The 18,358-nt window shown below is 41.6% G+C and overlaps 1 protein-coding gene across 1 annotated transcript in view; it reads right to left on the bottom strand.

The window, feature by feature from the left end:
- RPAP3 (RNA polymerase II associated protein 3) overlaps window positions 1–5,570 on the bottom strand; it is a 41,807-nt gene extending 36,237 nt beyond the window's left edge. Inside the window, exons 1-3 of the mRNA XM_027106040.1 lie at window positions 5,494–5,570; window positions 2,579–2,762; window positions 1,658–1,798 (exon numbers count right to left, since the gene is read on the bottom strand). Of these exons, the coding sequence (XP_026961841.1) occupies window positions 1,658–1,798; window positions 2,579–2,731 (294 nt within the window). The 5' untranslated portion in view covers window positions 2,732–2,762; window positions 5,494–5,570. The remainder of the gene's footprint in view (window positions 1–1,657; window positions 1,799–2,578; window positions 2,763–5,493) is intronic.
- Window positions 5,571–18,358: the final 12,788 nt, after the last annotated feature.

An 18,358-nucleotide genomic window follows, 5' to 3' on the forward strand; every position in this document is an offset into this window, starting at 1 on the left:
AAGACATGTACAAGAATGTTCATAGCAGGTTTATTCATAACGGCCCCAAGCTGAAAACAACTCAGTGTATATCAATAGGAGAATGGATACACAAATTGTGATATAGCCACACAATGGAATTCTGATCAGCAATGAAAAAGAACAAACTTCTGCTACTGACAGTACAGATCAATCTCAGACAATAATAGCAAAAGAAGCCAAACAGAGAACAGTGCATACTGTACGATACAACTGTAAGAAATTCCAAAACTGGCAAAACCTATCTACAATATTAGAGATCACTACAGTGGCCACCTTTGGGAGGTAATCAACCGAAAAGGGAGGTTTCTGGGATACGAGAAATGTTCTATATCTTGATCTGGATGGTAGTTTCTCAGTTTTGTACATGAGTGAAAATTCAGGAAGTTGTACATTTAAGATTTTGGGACTTTACTGTATGAATGTTATACCTCAATTAAAATGTTAAAACAAAAAAGTGCAAAGAAAATAATACACATAAGAATCAGAATAGTAGTTACCTCTGAAGATAGAGAGGAGAAAAGAAGATGGGACAGGGAAGGAGCACAATGGCAGCTTCAATGGGATTGAAAAACTTCTCTTTATGTTAGGTGGTGGGTTTATGTATTCATTTTATTATCATGCTTTAGAACACGTATCTCTACAAACTATTTTGTATGAATCAAATATTACATAATGAACACTTTTAAAAAGACTAAAAGCGAGTGTGTATTCCAAATCAACCTAACAAAATCAACCCTTAGGGTGGGTCAGAGTCTAGAATAAGGCTGGCCAACAGGTTCCCGTTCACAGGTTCCCGTTCACAGGTTGGCCTGACAGTGGCTGCTTGGAACACTGGGTAGAGGGTTATGAGGCAGAGTAATTAATTCTCCAGCTACACTGTGTCTCATGTGTGGGAGATGGGAGGCATGCACCACACCAGCCTAGAAGGGCCCTTCCTGAAATCAAGATAGCCCTAATTCTATTGTCACGCAGCCCTAGCCCTAAGACTAAACCCAAAGGCATTCTCTTTTAGCCAGTATTCTACAGGTCCTTCAGTCTATTAAAAAAAAAAAAAAATGTTGGTAGAGTCCTTCTTTTCTCATATTATTACTATCTTAGAATTCTGGCTGTTTAAGGGTTAGAGATGATGAAGAGGAAGGAGGCAGGCGCAACTATAGGTGGAGAGGTCTTTGTGGTGATGCAATATTTCTGTACCTTAATTGCAATGGTGGTTACCCAGATCTACAGGTCATAAAATGGCAAAGAACTATACACACATTGCACCGATATCAATCTCCTGGTTTTGATACTGTACTATAGTTAAATAAGATGTAACCATTAGGGGAGACTGGGTGAAGAGTACACTGGATCTCTTATGTACTATTTGTGCAAAAGGAGAAAAAAAGAAAAAATAGGAAAAAAGAAAAGAATCCAGCTGTTTTAGCCACTATTCACTGATAGAGGACTGTAGGAGAAAAAATAATCTAGTTAACTGAACAGCTAGGTATTTAAGTTTTTATTCCACACAAAGTAGTCTATAAGAGAAAGACACAGGTCCTAAGAACTCTACATGATTTTTCATTTAATCCATGACTCTTAACTAACTCCAAGAAAATTTTACTCAAATACTAAGAAGCATATAACCAGATTAACTTACCACATCAAGTTTTGCCCATGCCTCATAATCATAAGATTTTATCCTGTTTTTTGTGTTTTCATCTTTGGTTTTTTTAGATGACTCTTTAACTTTGCCTTTCTTTTTTTTCCTAAGATTCCCATTTCGAATAGGAGGTAAATTCTAGGAAGGGAAAACAACACAACGTTTTAAGACTGCTCTTTTCTTTTCTGTATAACTAGCGACGTTCAAAATTCTCACTGAAGTATATTTTCAAGTAAAAGTAATTTTTAATTTAATTTTCAAGTGGTTAGAAATACCAATTCACTCATTTATAATGATAACTTATGCATGAAAAGTTTAATTCATCCTTTGACAAATATTGAACATTGTTCAGTCATAAGAAAAGTATTGATATTACCTAGAAATTTTAATTATACACTTTGCATTTTAGGATTTGCAATCCTAAATTCAAAAACTGCCGGATCTTCAGCCTTGGTACAATGATTTAGCAGCAGTACAATGGCACACTGAACTGACTCCACATCATTACAAACAGTATGAAAACGCTATCCGTATTTGAATGCACTGTCTTAAGAAAACCATTTGGTTGAGCCTAGGTACTACCTAAGTTTTTACGGCAATACTGTATGTTAATATATCACTAAATATATAATTATATGATATACAGAATTATATACACACCCACATATTTTATGATTCTGTTCATTTACCTTAAAATTATCACATGGTCTTCCTTTCAGGAACTATTCACTAAGCCTTAAAATGTCTTAATATAGTTAATACAATTATTACAAAGACTTTAAAAAGTAGAATTTTTCAAAATGTTGGCAGAAAGCAAATCACTTCAATCAGTATTTCCACAAAACATTTTAAAGGTGGTGCTTTACTTTAAGATAGTTTTGCTGGATGCTAAAGTAGGAATTTAATTAAGCAATTTACCTCTTCAGGAACACCACTCTGTCTTCTAAGTTCCATATCCTTTTGTTTAATATCTTTTTCCCAGTTTTCTAAATCCCTCATAAAGTCTTGTAACTCTTCTGCATTTTGTTTCACTTGTAGTTGTAATTCAATTGCTTTACTTGCTGAAGTCATTGTGGCCTGCACAGTTTTTATCAACCAACCTCTGATAAGAATTAAATAGAATTATTTGGTTTATTTTTTTTGAAACCCAGCTAATTAATGATCTTTACCTCTTCATAAATGGCCAAGATACATGTAAGGAAAGGAACCTACAGTGATGCAGAAGAAAGAAAATATCAGTATATTATGCTTAAAATGAGTCAATCAATGTTTGCTGAAAAAACAAATGCAAAATAAACTGATAGGTTGGGCATCCATGCAATGTGAATGAAAGGCAACAGGGAGGAAATCACTGAAAATTAGCAAGCAGCCTATGGTAGCAGATTGGCTGCTCATCTCTAGAGTTTATAAGTTTAGCCTAATTACCTCCTTTACTCTTTTTTTTTTCCAACATTTATTGAACTTTGGCTATGTGAAAGGCCCTGTATCAAGATTTAGGGATGCAAAAACAAGACAAGGTCCCTTCTCTAGTGGAGGAGAAAAGAAAATAATCGAAGTACTGAGTAACAAAATATTATGCTAGGCAGGGTTTCTCAACCTTGGGACTACTGAGATTTGGGGCCGGATAATTCTTTGTTGTGGGTTGGCCGTCCTGTGCATTGTAGGATGGTTGGCAGCATCCCTGGCCTCTACTAACTAGTTGCCAGTATTACTCCCTTCCCTCTGGACTGTAACAACCAAAAATGTCTCCGGACATTTTCAAATATCCCCTGGTTGAGAACCACTGTGCTAGCGGTACATGCAGATGCTATGGGGCTGACCACAAAGGACAGGTATAAATCAGACAGTAGGGTGGCAGGTTCAAGGAAAGAGTCCCCAGAGGTGCGGAAATTTAGCCATGTTTCAAAAGGGGCCAGCCAAGTGATTAATGTGGAGGAGTGGGCCAGGAGAATGAGGGACTGGGAGGGAGAATAACGGAAGAGAAGACAAATATGGGACAGATCAGGAAATGCCAGGCCGTGAGATCTGACCTACAGTCTGAAAGCTGTGGGAAACATTAAGGTGGTAAAATAAAAGGGACATGATGACTCATTAGATTGAGGAGTTGGTGAGCAGAGAAGGACTCAAAGGCTTAGATTTCTGGTTTGGGAGCCTGGTAAGATTAGTGGTACCACTTTGAGTCAGGAATCACAATTTTAAAAGGAAAAGGTTTCAGGATTGCAGAACATGTGTAAAGACAGATTTTTTTCAGTTTGGGATAAGGTGACTGAGTTCTTATGGGACATCAGAACATAGCCAGTATGTAGTTACAGAGGGCTAGAAATATAAATTTGGGTGTCACTAGCATAAAGGTAGAAGCTACAATCATGAGATTTGGATATGTTTAATTACTGTGACAATGGGGGGGGGGGGGCGCTGGGGGAAGCCTGAAGAACACATATCTAGGGAACAAACCAAGGAAGAAATGCCAACACAGTAAAAATCAGGCAGTGGCATCTAGAGAGCTGGGAGGAAAACTTGGAGTACTGTCACAGAAGAGAAGTTTTAGTTCAAGAATACGGAAAGTTAGCAGTGTCAAAGGCCACAGAAGTCACATGGAGGAAATAAAGTGCATTATATTTAGTCATATAAAGATTTAGTTTTAATGGGATTTTTTTTAAGGAGAGAAATAAAATGAGCTGAGTAAATGAGATTATATGGGGATTAGCACAATTTTGCCTTTCATAACCTAAAATTGCCCACGAGTATAGGGGGGAATTGAGGAGCAAGGTAAAAGAAAATATAGGAAAGGGGATGCGTGATGCGGCAAGGTCCCCAAAAAGGTGGGAGGGAATTCAAAGCTTAAGTGTGTATGGGGTGGACAGGGGGGTGAGGGTTGGTTAAGATGGGAGAGACAGAAGAGATTAGAAAAGGGATTCGTTTAGGAGGAGGAACAGATGTTTGCAACCGCATATAGGTCTTCTGACCCCCCGGCCTTGCGTCAGAAAGTAAACTAAACTTAAGCTTCTTTCAGGCAGTGCCCATGTTTGATCACATACGTATATCTCATTAAAAAACAAAGCTAGTACAATGTTTTGCCGAAGGACTCAAAAATGTGAATAAGGGCTTCCTTGGTGGCGCAGTGGTTGAGGGTCCACCCGCCGATGCAGGGGACGCGGGTTCGTGCCCCGGTCCGGGAGGATCCCGCATGCCGCGGAGCGGCTGGGCCCGTGAGCCATGGCCGCTGGGCCTGCGCGTCCGGAGCCTGTGCTCCGCAACGGGAGAGACCACAATAGTGAGAGGCCCGCGTATTGCCAAAAAAAAAAAAAAAAAAAGTGAATAAAAGCGCAGCAAGCCACTGAGATACGTTGGGGGGTGGGGGGGAGAAGAAACCTTTTCCATTTCACCTATCACCTCTGCTCCCACGGAACCTGCGTCCAGGCAGGCAACCAGAAACTTCCAGCGCCTGGGGTATCAATTTCATACCCAATATCCGGGCGAGCATTGCACACCCACGCCAAAAGGGGGCGGGCCCCACCGAGGTACCCTAGGGAGGGTGGATCTAAGGTCCTGACCAACGCAAATCGCCCAATAATCCAGGCAGCCGGGGTGGAGAGACCGACAGCAAGGCTGTCCGTCCAGGCCCGGGCTGCTCGGGGCGAGCCCCTCCCGGAACGAGCTCGCCGGTGCGCCTCTACCCTAGACACCGCCGCGCCGCCCCAACGCCGGGCCCTGCCGTCCGCCCTTGCCCTCTCGGCCTCACCCGGGACCCACGGCTGCACCCCTCCTCCCGCAGGGCGACCCCAAAAGCCTCCTCGCTGCTGCAGCCGGTGATAACCGCAAAGCCGGCTCACCTTAACGTGCTGTTACCGTCCCCACTGCCGCAGCTTCCCGCCCGCAATGACTCACGCCGGGCCCCGCCTTCCTGGGCTTTCCCACAAGTCCCCGCGTGCCCTCGCCCCGCCCCCTAGAGCCGGGTCGGAGCGTGCGCAGAAGGTCAGATACACTGTGCCCTCTTCGGGGTAGAACCAGCCTAGAGCGTTGACAGGTGTGTTAAAGCAAAATCTCCTGTTTTGCCTGCTTCCGGTATGACCAAACTTCACACTAGGTAATCCAAAAACTGCAGGATCATCCTGACTTGTTCTGATTCCCCAAATAATAACGCCTTGAATAATTCCTTGGATTCCCCTCAGTTGTTGTTTTTTTTTTTTGCGGTACGCAGGCATCTCACTGCTGTGGCCTCTCCCGTTGCGGAGCACAGGCTCCGGACGCGCAGGCTCAGCGGCCATGGCTCACGGGCCCAGCCGCTCCGCGGCATGTGGGATCTTCCCGGACCGGGGCACGAACCCGTGTCCCCTGCATCGGCAGGCGGACTCTCAACCACTGCGCCACCAGGGAAGCCCTCCCCTCAGTTTTAATATTTGCCTTGCTGTGTGTAATGGTATTTTACAACCTTTGTATGATAATCATGTGAGAAAGTTACTGTTTGTCTACCATAAACAGGCTATGTAAACTAGTAACTCTAGCAATTTTTGTAGTAGTTTTTTTTTCTTTAAGTTCTTGTATTCGGCAAACCAGTTTCTCAGTCTGCCTACCTTGCACCTTTGCAAGTAAACTCTTTCCTTTTCTAAATATCTATTTCTGAGTCTTTCTTGGATGTGTGTCGGTATTAAGGTCTGTCTTTAGATTTCCCTGGCCACAAAGAAAAAAAGAATATGAAGCTTTTAATATTTTGTGCTTCTGCTTCTTGTATGAGTGAACTTTCTCTCATTTTTCATGGCAACTCTAAAACTGTAAAACAAAAGTAATTTTAAAAGCCCACAAAAACAAACAGAAACAAACAAACCTTTCCATTTGAAATAGCTCTGTGATCTTAAACATTAGACCAAAAATTCAGATTAGTGGCTCTCAAGCTTGACTGAACTTTGGAATCACCTTGGGAGTGTGGGGAAAAGAAATACTGATTTCTAGGACCTCTCCCCAGAGACTGTGATTTAATTAGCACAGCCTGGGCATCCTGATTTTTTTAAAAGCACAAGATATAGCCATGCAGTTGAGGCTGGGACCCACTAATCCAGGTAAGGATCAGTGAAAAACCACCCTGGGGACCTTCCTTACAAAGTCATCAGCACATCTTTCCCACTGTATAATTATTTGGTATCTTTGTATTTTAAACTCATAGTAGTCAAATCATTAACTGTCACCAAAATATTTACTAAGGGAATGATTCTTTTGTCTTTTGTGTTGGCAGACAGAAAACTGACTTTTAAGGGATTTTTTTGTGTGTGTTTTAAAATTAATCTAATAATAAATAATTTTAAAACAGATTTATAGATGTTCTTAACAAAAGCAACTCTGTTGGGGTTTTTATGGGTTTTGTTTTGTTTTGTTTTGTTTTGTTTTTACCACACCGCAGGGCCTGCTGGATCTTAGTTCCCCGACTGGGGGTGGAACCTGTGCTCCCTGCAGTGGAAGTGCAGAGTCTTAACCACTGGACCACCAGGGAAGTCCCAAAGCAAGTCTATCTTTAAAAATTAATTCTGTCAGAGTCAACTGAGATGAGAGAGAAGGGGGCCAGCTGGCTGTTCTAGTAATACCTCATAGACCCTCTCACATCTTTCTGTCTCTCTCTCTCTCTCTCTCTCTCTCTCTCTTCACATAATAATCAGTTGTTGCTTGGTGAGTACAAATCAAAGTGAGAGGAGTTAGTCAGATGGTCTTGATGGCCACCATCACCTAATCCTGAGGCTCCCACTGTCCTACAAAAAACTATGCCTGTAATGGCAGCCTTCCCTCTGCAAGGGAGGTTGAGGGTTTTTTATTATTGGCAGTCATGTGCTCATCTAAAAACAAGAATTCAGTAAATAAGGAAGGAGAGGAAGGGAGCAGATACTGAGGGGCAACCAGTAACCTCTATCAAAGGCCTTAATTATTTGTCAAAAGAATAGTGAATGAATGAGTTGATACTGCTAGAAATCCAGGCTCACTATAACCTGAGGAAGAAGGTTGAATTCTGCAATGCTGATTCTTCCACTTAACTGAAAATGTAATCTGAATGTAATTTGTACACTGAGGCTTAATGTAAATTAAAATTAAAATGGAGAAGATAAAAATACCTACTGGAGTAAGAAAATGTATGTAGATGGCCTACTTAGCACAGCTTGGGACATGGTAGGAGCTCAACAAATGTTATTTCCTGTCTCTCCCTCCTGCAAAGCTAAGGTCCAGACCCGGGGATTTAATAACTCTCTCCTACATCTCTCCCTGTCTCCCACTTGACTGTCTGGAAGACCTCTGAAGATGTCTCTAAGAAGCACAAGTACTGGGCACCAGGAGATAAAGGTTAAGGTTGATAGCAGGGAAGGTAAACTGCCTCTCCTAATGCAAAATGAAATCTGTATAATAAGGAAGACAAGTAAGAATTGTAATAAGAAATAAGCATGTTATTTTACATTCCTCATCTCACAGCAATGGTAATATTATCCCCATTTTACTGGTAAGGACGCTGACCTGAATAATTATGAAATTTGCCCGTACAGCCAGCAAATGACAGAGCCTGGTGAGGTACCTGGGCAGTCTGTCTTCAGAGCTGGCACCTGTGACTGCCCGTTCTACTACGCCCTGTCTGGCTCATTTGACTGTGACCTCCCTTGAGGAAGGGTAAGAGTGGCCCTATTTCTTAAATCTGCACTCTGTGACTTACCTGAGGCACTACTCCATACCTGTCATTTTCCTAGCATCTGTGGCCTAAATAATCTGTTTACAGGTGAGAAGTCTCCTTGTATCTCTCTGGCACTCCTCCTCCCTCAGTTTGGTCAACCTCTGCAACCACAGAAGCTGCATCCAGAGGTGTCCTTATGTTCCCCGTGTACGTGGTCAAGGGGGCTGGTTACCAAGGCTAGGGACCACCAGTCTCCATGTATCCCCTCAGAGTCTATGTGCAATGCTCCTTCCGTTCTTTTTTTTTTTTTTTAAAGACTTTATTTTCTGAGAGCAGTTTGGGTTTACAATAAAATTAAGATAAGGGTACAGAGATCTCCCATACACCCCCTACCCCAAGATATACATAGCCTTCCCCCTTTATCAACATCACTTGCCAGAATGGTACATTTTTTACCAGGTATGAACCTACATTGACACATCATAGTCACCCAGAATCCATAATTTAACTAAGGGTTCACTCTTGGTGTTGTACAGTGGGTTTGGACAAATGACTAATGGCTATATATCTATCATTATAATACCGTACAGAGTATTTTCACTGCCCTAAAAATCCTCTGTGCTCTGCATATTCATCTCTCCCCCTCCACGCTCACCCCCAGCAGCCATTGATTAGTTTTACTGTCTCCATAGATTTGCCCTTTCCACAATGTCAAATAGTTGAAATTATACGGTATGGAACCTTCTCAGTTTGGCTTTTTTCACTTCGTAATATGAGCTTCAGATTCCTCCATGTCTTTACATGGCTTGATAGCCCATTTCTTTTTAGCTGTGAATTATATTCCATTGTTCGACGTACCACAGTTTATCCATGCACCTGCCAAAGGACACCTTGGTTGCTTCCAAGTTTGAGCCATGATGAATGAAACTGCTAAAAACATCCATTTGTAGAGTTTTGTGTGGACAGAAGTTTTCAGTTCCTTTGGGGGTGTAATTATGAAGGAGTGTAATTATGAAGGAGTGCAATTGCTGGATTATATGGTAAGAATATGCTTAGTTTTGTTACAAAATCAAACTGTCTTCCAGAGTGGCTATACTGGTTTGCTTTTCCACCCTATTATTCCACCCTATCTATTGCTCCATATCCTTACCAGCATTTGGTGTTGTCAGTGTTCCAGATTTTGGCCATTCTAACAAGTGTGTAATGGTGTCTTGTTTTAATTTGCACTTCCCTGATGACATATGAGGTGGAGCATCTTTTCATATGCTTATTTGCCATCTGTAGATCTTCTTTGGTCTATTGATGGTTGATGTCTGTTAAGGTCCCATTCTTTAATTGGTTGTTTACTTTTTGTAGTTTCAAGCATCCTTTTTATATTTTGGATAATGGTCTTTATCAAATATTTTTGCAAATATTTTCTCCCTATTTGTGGCTTGTCTGCTAATTCCCTTGATATTGTCTTTCCCAGAGCAGAATTTTTTTTTTACTTGAAGTATAGTTAATTTACAATGTTTCAGGTGTACAGCAAAGTGATTCAGTTATATATATAATTGGGAGCAGTACTTGTTGGAATTAATGGTTTGGTTTTTCTGGAAGGAGCTCATAATAGAGGACTCCCTTCCAATTCCACCATATACACAGCATCACCTTCTTTGGATGAAGATTGGCCTTTGGTGTGGTTGGTGACGGTTCATTTCACTTGCCCCACGATCTCTTCCATTACACATTATTGTACAGTATCCACTTTTCATCACCCATCACAATTTGTTTTAAAACTGGAACGTTTTCATTATGTTTAAGTAGAGAATCGCATGTGGAAATATGGTCAAGAAGATTTTTTTCGCTTAACTTACGTGGAACCCAAACATCAAAGCTATGAATATAACCAAGCTGGTGCAAATGATTTTCAACACTTGATTTGGGTATTTTGAGTAGGTCGACTATCTCCCATGTGGTATAGCCACGTTGATTGTTCTCAATTAATGTCTCAATTTGATCGCTATCAACATCAACTGGTCTACCCGACGGTGGAGCACCATACAGCGAGAAATCTCCAGCATGAAACTTTGCAAACCACTTTCAACACGTTCAATCAGTCACAGCACCTTCTCCATACGCTGCACAAATCTTTTGTGCATTTCAGTTGCGTTTTTACCTTTCTTGAAATAATAAAGCATAATATGCTGAAAATGTTGCTGTTTTTCTTCCAACTTCAGTATTAAAATGGCTACACAAAAATTCACCATTTTTGATAAGTTTTTTTTTAATGCATGCTGATATGCTGTCACAATACAATCTAACAAAATTGTTTCGAATGAAGTTAAAGACAAGCACTACTAGAGCCATCGTACAGAAAAAAATCAAACAGACTCTGGCCAACCCAGTAGTTCCCTGTGCTATACAATAGGTTCTTGTTTATCTGTTTTATATATAGTGGTGCGTATCTGTTAAACCCAAACTCCTAATTTATCCCTCCCCACTCTTCGCCCTTTGGTAACCATGAGTTGTTTTCTATGTCTGTGAGTCTATTTCTGTTTTGTAAGTACGTTCATTTGTATCATTTTTTTAGATTCCACATTTAAGTGATATCATATGATATTTGTCTTTCTCTGTCTGACTTACTTCACTTAGTATGATAATCTCTAGGTCCATCCATGTTGCAAATGACATTATTTTGTTCCTTTTTATGGCTAAGTGATATTCCATTGTGTGTGTGTGTGTGTGTGTGTGTGTGTGTGTGTATCACATCTTCTTTACCCATCCATCTGTTGATGGACATTTAGGTTGCTTCCATGGCTTGGCTATTGTAAATAGTGCTGCTGTGAACATTGGGGTACATCTTTTCAAATTAGAGTCTCCGTCTTTTCCAGATATATGCCCAGGAGTAGGATTGCTGGATCATGTGGTAACTCTGTTTTTAGTTATTTAAGGACCCTCTGTACTGTTTTCCATAGTGGCTATACCAATTTGCATTCCCACCAACAGTGTAGGAGGCTTCCCTACTGTCTGTTTAGGTCTTCTACACATTTTCTGATTCTGTTGTTTGTTTGTTTTATATTGAGCTGTATAAGCTGTTTGTATATTTTGGAAATTAATCCCTCTTTGGTTGCATCATTTGCAAATATTTTCTCCCATTCTGTGTGTTGTCTTTTTGTTTTGATTATGGTTTCCTTTGCTGTGCAAAATCTTTTAAGTTTAATTAGGTCCCATTTGTTTATTTTTGCTTTTGTTTCCATTACTCTAGGAGATGGATTCAAAAAACTATTCCTGCAGTTTATGTCAAAGAGTGTTCTGCCTATGTTTTCCTGTAGGAGTTTTTTGGGGTTTTTTTGTTTGTTTGTTCTGTTTTTGTTTTTGTTTTGCGGTACGCGGGCCTCTCACTGCTGTGGCCTCTCCCGTTGCGGAGCACAGGCTCCAGACACGCAGGCTCAGCGGCCATGGCTCACGGGCCTAGCCACTCCACGGCATGTGGGATCCTCCCGGACCGGGGCACGAACCCGTGTCCCCTGCATCGGCAGGCAGACTCCCAACCACTGCGCCACCAGGGAAGCCCCCTCTAGGAGTTTTATAGTATCCGGTCTTACATTTAGGTCTTTAATCCATTTTGAGTTTATTTTTGTGTATGCTGTTAGTGAATGTTCTAATTTCATTCTTTTACACGTAGCTGTCCAGTTTTCCCAGCACCACTTATTGAAGAGACTGTCCTTTCTCCACTGTATATTCTTGCCTCCTTTGTCATAGATTAATTGACCATAAGTGCATGCGTTTATTTCTGGGCTTTCTATCCTTTGCCATTGATCTGCGTGTCTGTTTTTGTACCAGTACCATACTGGGTTATTTTGTGTGTGTGTTTTTTTTTTTTTTTTTGGCTGCACCACACATCATGCAGGATCTTAGTTTCCTGACCAGGGATCAAACCCATGCCCCCTGCAATAGAAGCACGGAGTCTTAACCTCTGGACTGCCAGGGAAGTCCTGAGTACCATACTGTTTTGATTACTATACCTTGTAGTATAGTATGAAGTCAGGAAGCATGTTTCCTCTAGCTCAATTCTTCTTTCTCCAGATTGTTTTGACTATTTGGGATCATCTGTGTTTCCATACAGATTTTAAAATTGTTTGTTCCAGTTCTGTGAAAATTGCCGTTGGTAATTTGATAGGGATTTCATTGTATCTGTAGATTTCCTTGGGTAGTATGGTCATTTTCACAGCAGTGATTCTTCCAATCCAAGAACACGGCATATCTTTCCATCTGTTTGTGTCATCTTCAGTTTCTTTCATCAGCGTCCTATAGTTTTCAGCGTACAAGTCTTTTGCCTCCTTAGGTTGGTTTATTCCTAGGTATTTTATTCTTTTTGATGTGATTGTAAATGGGGTTGTTTCCTTAATTTCTCTTTCTGATAGTTGTGTTAGTGTATAGAAATGCAAGAGATTTCTGTGTTATAATTTTATAACCTGCAACTTTACCAAATTCATTGATGAGCTCTAGTAGTTTTCTGGTGACATCTTTAGGATTTTCTAAATATAGTATCATGTCATCTGCAAACAGTGACAATTTTACTTCTTCCTTTCCAATTTGGATTCCTTTTATTTCTTTTTCTTCTCTGATTGCTGTGGCTAGGACTTCCAAAACTTTGTTAAATAAAAGTGGCGAGAGTGGGTGGGCATCCTTGACTTGTTCCTGATCTTAGAGGGAATGCTTTTAGTTTTTCACCACTGAGTATGATGTTAGCTGTGGGTTTGTCATAGATGGCCTTTATTATGTTCAGATACGTTCCCTCTATGCCCACTTTCTGGAGAGTTTTGATCATAAATGGATATTGAATTTTATCAAAAGCTTTCTCTGCATCTACTGAGATGATCATATGGTTTTTATTCTAGCAGAAGTTTTTAGTGTTAATGAAGTATAGGTTATCAATTTTTTCTTTCACGGATTTTGCCTTTGATGTACCTAAAAAAGCATTACCAGGGACTTCCCTGGTGGCACAGTGGTTAAGAATCCACCTACCAATGCAGGGGACACAGGTTTGATCCCTGGTCTGGGAAGATCCCACAGGTCGCGGAGCAACTAAGCCTGTGTGCCACAACTGCTGAGCCTGCACTCTGGAGCCTGTGAGCAACAAATACTGAGCCCACGCACCGCAACTGCAGAAGCCCCTGTGCTCTAGGGCCCACGTGCCGCAGCTACTGAGCCCGTGTGCTGCAAGTGCTGAAGCCCGCGTGCCTAAAGCCCGTGCTCCGTAACAAGAGAAGCCACGGTGAGAAGCCCGTGCACCACAACAAAGAGTAGCCCCCGCTTGCCGCAGCTAACAAAAGCCCATGCGCAGCAACGAAGACCCAACGCAGCCAAAAAATAAATATTTTTTAAAATAAAAAATAGGGCTTCCCTGGTGGCGCAGTGGTTGAGAGTCCGCCTGCTGATGCAGGGGACACGGGTTCATGCCCCGGTCCGAGAAGATCCCACATGCCGCGGAGCGGCTGGGCCCATGAGCCATGGCCGCTGAGCCTGCGCGTCCGGAGCCTGTGCTCTGCGGCGGGAGAGGCCACAACAGTGAGAGGCCCGTGTGCCGCAAAAAAAATAAAAATAAAAAATATATAAAAAAGCATTACCAGGCCCCAAGTCATGTAGGTTTTTTTTTTATGTTATCTTCTAGGAGTTTTATAGTTTTGTGTTTTCCATTTAGGTCTATGATCTATTTTAAGTTAATTTTAGTGAAGGATATAAGGTCTGTGTTTAGATTTTTTTGCATGTGAATGTCCAGTTGCTCTAACATCACTGACAGGTTGAAAAGGTTGAAAAATTGAAAAGATTACCTTAACTCCGTTGCACTGCCTTGGCTCCTTTGTCAAAGATTGTTGACTATATTTAGGGGTGTCTATTTCTGGGCTCACTATTCTATTCCATTGATCTACTTGTCTGTTCTTTCACCAACACCACACTGTCCTGATAACATAGCTTTATAGTAAGTCTTAAAGTTGGGTAATATAGTCCTCCTTTATTCTTCTTCAACATTTTATTGGCTCTTCTAGGTCTTTTGCCATGCCATATACACTTTAGAATTAGCGTGTTGATATCCACAAAATAACTTGCTGGAATTTTGATTGGGATTTCACTGAATATGTAGATCAAGTTGGGAAGAACTGACACCTTTAGTATTGAGTCTTCCAATCCATGAACATGAAATATCTTTCTATTTATTTCATTGTTCTTTGACTTTGTTCATCAGGGTTTTGTAGTTTTCCTCATATAGGTCTTGTGTATATTGTTTTAGATTTATACATAAGTATTCCATTTTTGAGGGGCTAATGTAAATGGTATTATGTTTTTAATGTCAAATTCCACTTGTTCATTGTGGTATATAGAAAAGCAATGACTTCAGTATATTAACCTTGTATCTTGCAATCTTACTATAATTGCTTGTTAGTTCCAGGAGTTTTTTCATTGATTCTTTCAGATTTTCTACATAGATGATCATGTTATTTGTGAATAAAGACAGTTTTATGTCTTCCATCCCAATCTGTATATCTCTTATTTCCTTCTCTTGCGTTATGGTATTAGCAAGCACTTGGGGTACAATGTTGAAAAAGAATTGTGAAAGGGATCATCTTTGCATTGTACCTGATCTTAGCAGGAACCTTTGAGTTTCTCACGATTAAGTGTGATGTTAGCTCTAGGTTATTTTGTAGATAGTCTTTATCAAGTTGAGAAATCTCCCATCTATTCCTAATTTACTGAGAGTTTTTATCATGAATGGGTGTTGAATTTTGTCATAGGCTTTTTCTACATCTACTGATGTGATCACGTGATTTTTCTTTTTTAGACTGTGGATGTACTGGGTTACATTAATTGATTTTTGAATGTTTAACCAGGCTTGCAGACCTGGAATCAGTCCCACTTGGTCGGTGGTGTATAATTCTTTTTATATTGTTTTGGATTCAGTTTGCTAATTGTGGTCTGAAAGCAGACATTGTATGGTTTCTATTCTTTTAAATTCGTTAAGGTGTGTTTTATGGCCCAGAATGTGGCCTGTCTTGGTGGATGATGTATATGAACTTGAGAAAAATGTGTATGCTGTGTTGTTGGATGAAGTAATCTATAGATGTCAATTATATTCAGTTGATCAGTGGTGTTGTCGAGTTCAACTATGTCCTTACTGCTTTTTTATTGCCAGATCTGTCCATTTTTGAGAGAAGGATATTGAAATATCCAACTATGATAATAGATTCATGTATTTCTCCTTTCAGTTCTATCAGTTTTTGCCTCATGTAGTTGATGCTCTGTTGTTAGGTGTATACAGTTTAGAATTGTTATGGCTTCTCGGAGAATTGACTCCTTTATCGTTACGCAATGCCCTTCTTTATCTGTGGTAACTTTGCTTGCTCTGAAGTCGGCTGTGTCAGAAATTCACATAGCTACTCCTGCTTTCTTTTGATTAGTATTAGCATGGTATACTTCTCTATCCATTTCCTTTTAATCTGTACATGTCTTTATATTTAAAGTGGGTTTCTTGTAGACAGTGTATCGTTGGGTCTTGTTTTTTGATTAACCCTGACAATCTCTGTCTTTTTTTTGGTTTTTTTTGGCTGCATTGGGTCTTCGTTGCTGCACGTGGGCTTTCTCTAGTTGCAGTGAACAGGGGCTACTCTTTGCTGCCGTGCGTGAGCTTCTCATTGCGGTGGGAAGATCCAGGAAGATCCCACATGACACGGAGCAACTAAGCTAGTGCGTCACAACTACTGAGCCTGCACTCTAGGGCCCGCATGCCACAACTACTGAGACCATGTGCCACAACTACTGAAGCCCACACACCTAGAGCCTGTGCTCTGCAACAAGAGAAGCCACCGCAATGAGAAGCCTGTGTACCGCACGAAGAGTGGCCCCCGCTCGCCACAACTAGAGAAAGCCCCCGCCCAGCAATGAAAACCCAACGCAGCCAAAATTAATTAATTAATTATTTAAAAAAAGAATTCGCCTGCCAATGTAGGGGAAACGGGTTCAAGCCCTGGTCTGGGAAGATCCCATATGCCACGGAGCAACTAAGTCTGTGCGCCACAGCTACTGAAGCCCGCGTGCTTAGAGCCCGTGCTCCGCAACACGAGAGGCCACCGCAACAAGAAGCCCCCGCACCGTGACAAAGAGTAGCCCCCGCTCAACGCAACTAGAGAAAGCCCTCGCGCACAGCAACGAAGACCCAATGCAGCCATAAATAAATAAATAAATAAATAAATGTCCTTCTAAAAAAATAAAAATAAAAAATATATATCTCTTCTGTTCCTTTTGCTCCTTCTTCTCCCAGTATTCCCATTATGTGTATGTTACACCTTTTGTTGTTGTCCCACAGTACTTGGAATGTTCTGTTTTTCTTAGTCTTTGTTCTCTTTGCCTTTTGGTTTTTCTGTACCTATCGAACTATCCTCAGGTACAGAGATTCTTTCCTCAGCAGTCCAGTCTACTAATAAGCCCATCAAAGGTATTCTTCATTTCTGTTACAGTGTTTTTTATCTCTAGCATTTCTTTTTGATTGTTGTATGATCAGGCCACCCAAGATGGCTGTTCTCTTGCTCTCTGTACATCCCTGTTCAACCAGTCCCTGCCTTACCTACACCCTACTCACATGACTGACCTTCCCTCTTAATCATATAGCCTAATCAGTAAATGTCTGCTACTTGCCCCAGGTTCCAGCAAGGGATTGTTCTAACCTTTAGATCACAAAGTCTCCACTATGATAGTTTCACCATCATACTAGTGTTGCCACCATAGAGGGGCAGTGAGGGGCGTGCTGAGGTCAATTCCCTCTATCACCGGTAACCTGGCTCTCCTCTACCCACCCACCCCCATGGTAGTGAATACTGCTGCCTGCCACCTGCTGCACAGAGCAGGGTGTTGCTCCAGGACCTTGCTTCAGGCATGTAAGATCCCCCTATCCACTAAGCCATTGATGTCTCTGTCCTCGATCCTGGGCTCTTTCCTCAGCCTGCAGGCTGGGCAAGTACAGGGCTTGCAGGCCTGTGGGGTGCAGCCCAGTAATTGTTTCTTAGAACATCCATCTCTTTGCTTACATTGCCCATCTGTTCTTGCATGCTATCTACTTTATCCCTTAAAGCCCTTAGCATATGAATCATAGTTGTTTTAAATCCCTAGTATGATAATTACAACATTCTTGCCATGTCTGGTTCTGCTTATTTGCTCTATCTCTTCAAATTGTGTTTTTTGCCTTTCGTTATGCAAGCAGAGAGGGTAGGGACTCCCCAGAGAAAGAGAACCAGGCATGGCTTTCTTGACAGAAGAGAAGCCATTTGGGGCCTAAGCCATTCTGTAATCTAAGCCTGGCCACAGTGCTTGCCCTTGAACAGGTCTGAGTATTTAATGATCTTAAGGGAACAAAAGAATGCAGAAACAAAGGACTGTTATCAGGCAAGAGAAGTAACAATAGCAAAGATCAGGAAAAAAAAAAAAAAGATAGCAAAGATCAGTGGTAAAAACTCCCCGTTCCGTTTCAGTAGTAAAGATTAACCTGGGGGTTTCCCTGGTGGCACAGTGGTTGAGAGTCTGCCTGCCGATGCAGGGGACACAGGTTCGTGCCCCGGTCCGGGAAGATCCCACATGCCGCGGAGCGGCTGGGCCCGTGAGCCACGGCCACTGAGCCTGCGCGTCCGGAGCCTGTGCTCCGCAAAGGGAGAGGCCACAACAGTGAGAGGCCCGCGTAAGGCACACACAAAAAAGAAAGATTAGCCTGAAGAGCTCAACCACCACATCAGCTGGAAACTGAGGGGTGATGTTGTTGACCTTTTCTGACCCTCAACTAAAGCTTGGACTCTGTCAGACAGCCCAAGCCCCTCCATGAACATGCAGGGGCCCTTAGCTTAACACTTCCCCAGTTTTGCTGTTTGGGGTGACACTGCTTTGGGAAAGATCCCCAGTGTTCTCCTTACTGTGGCTGCAAGTGAGAAATCCTTCTTCCTCCCTATCTTTGGCCTGGTTGTCTTTTGGCTCGACACCCACCAAAAGGGGAACCCCGTTTTGGGGTAACAGTTTTTTCTTGATAGCCAGACACAATG

The sequence above is a fragment of the Aethalodelphis obliquidens genome, unplaced genomic scaffold, assembly GCF_003676395.1.
Source record: "Aethalodelphis obliquidens isolate GAN/ISIS:26980383/991018 unplaced genomic scaffold, ASM367639v1 scaffold8, whole genome shotgun sequence".
Lineage (NCBI taxonomy): Eukaryota > Metazoa > Chordata > Mammalia > Artiodactyla > Delphinidae > Aethalodelphis > Aethalodelphis obliquidens.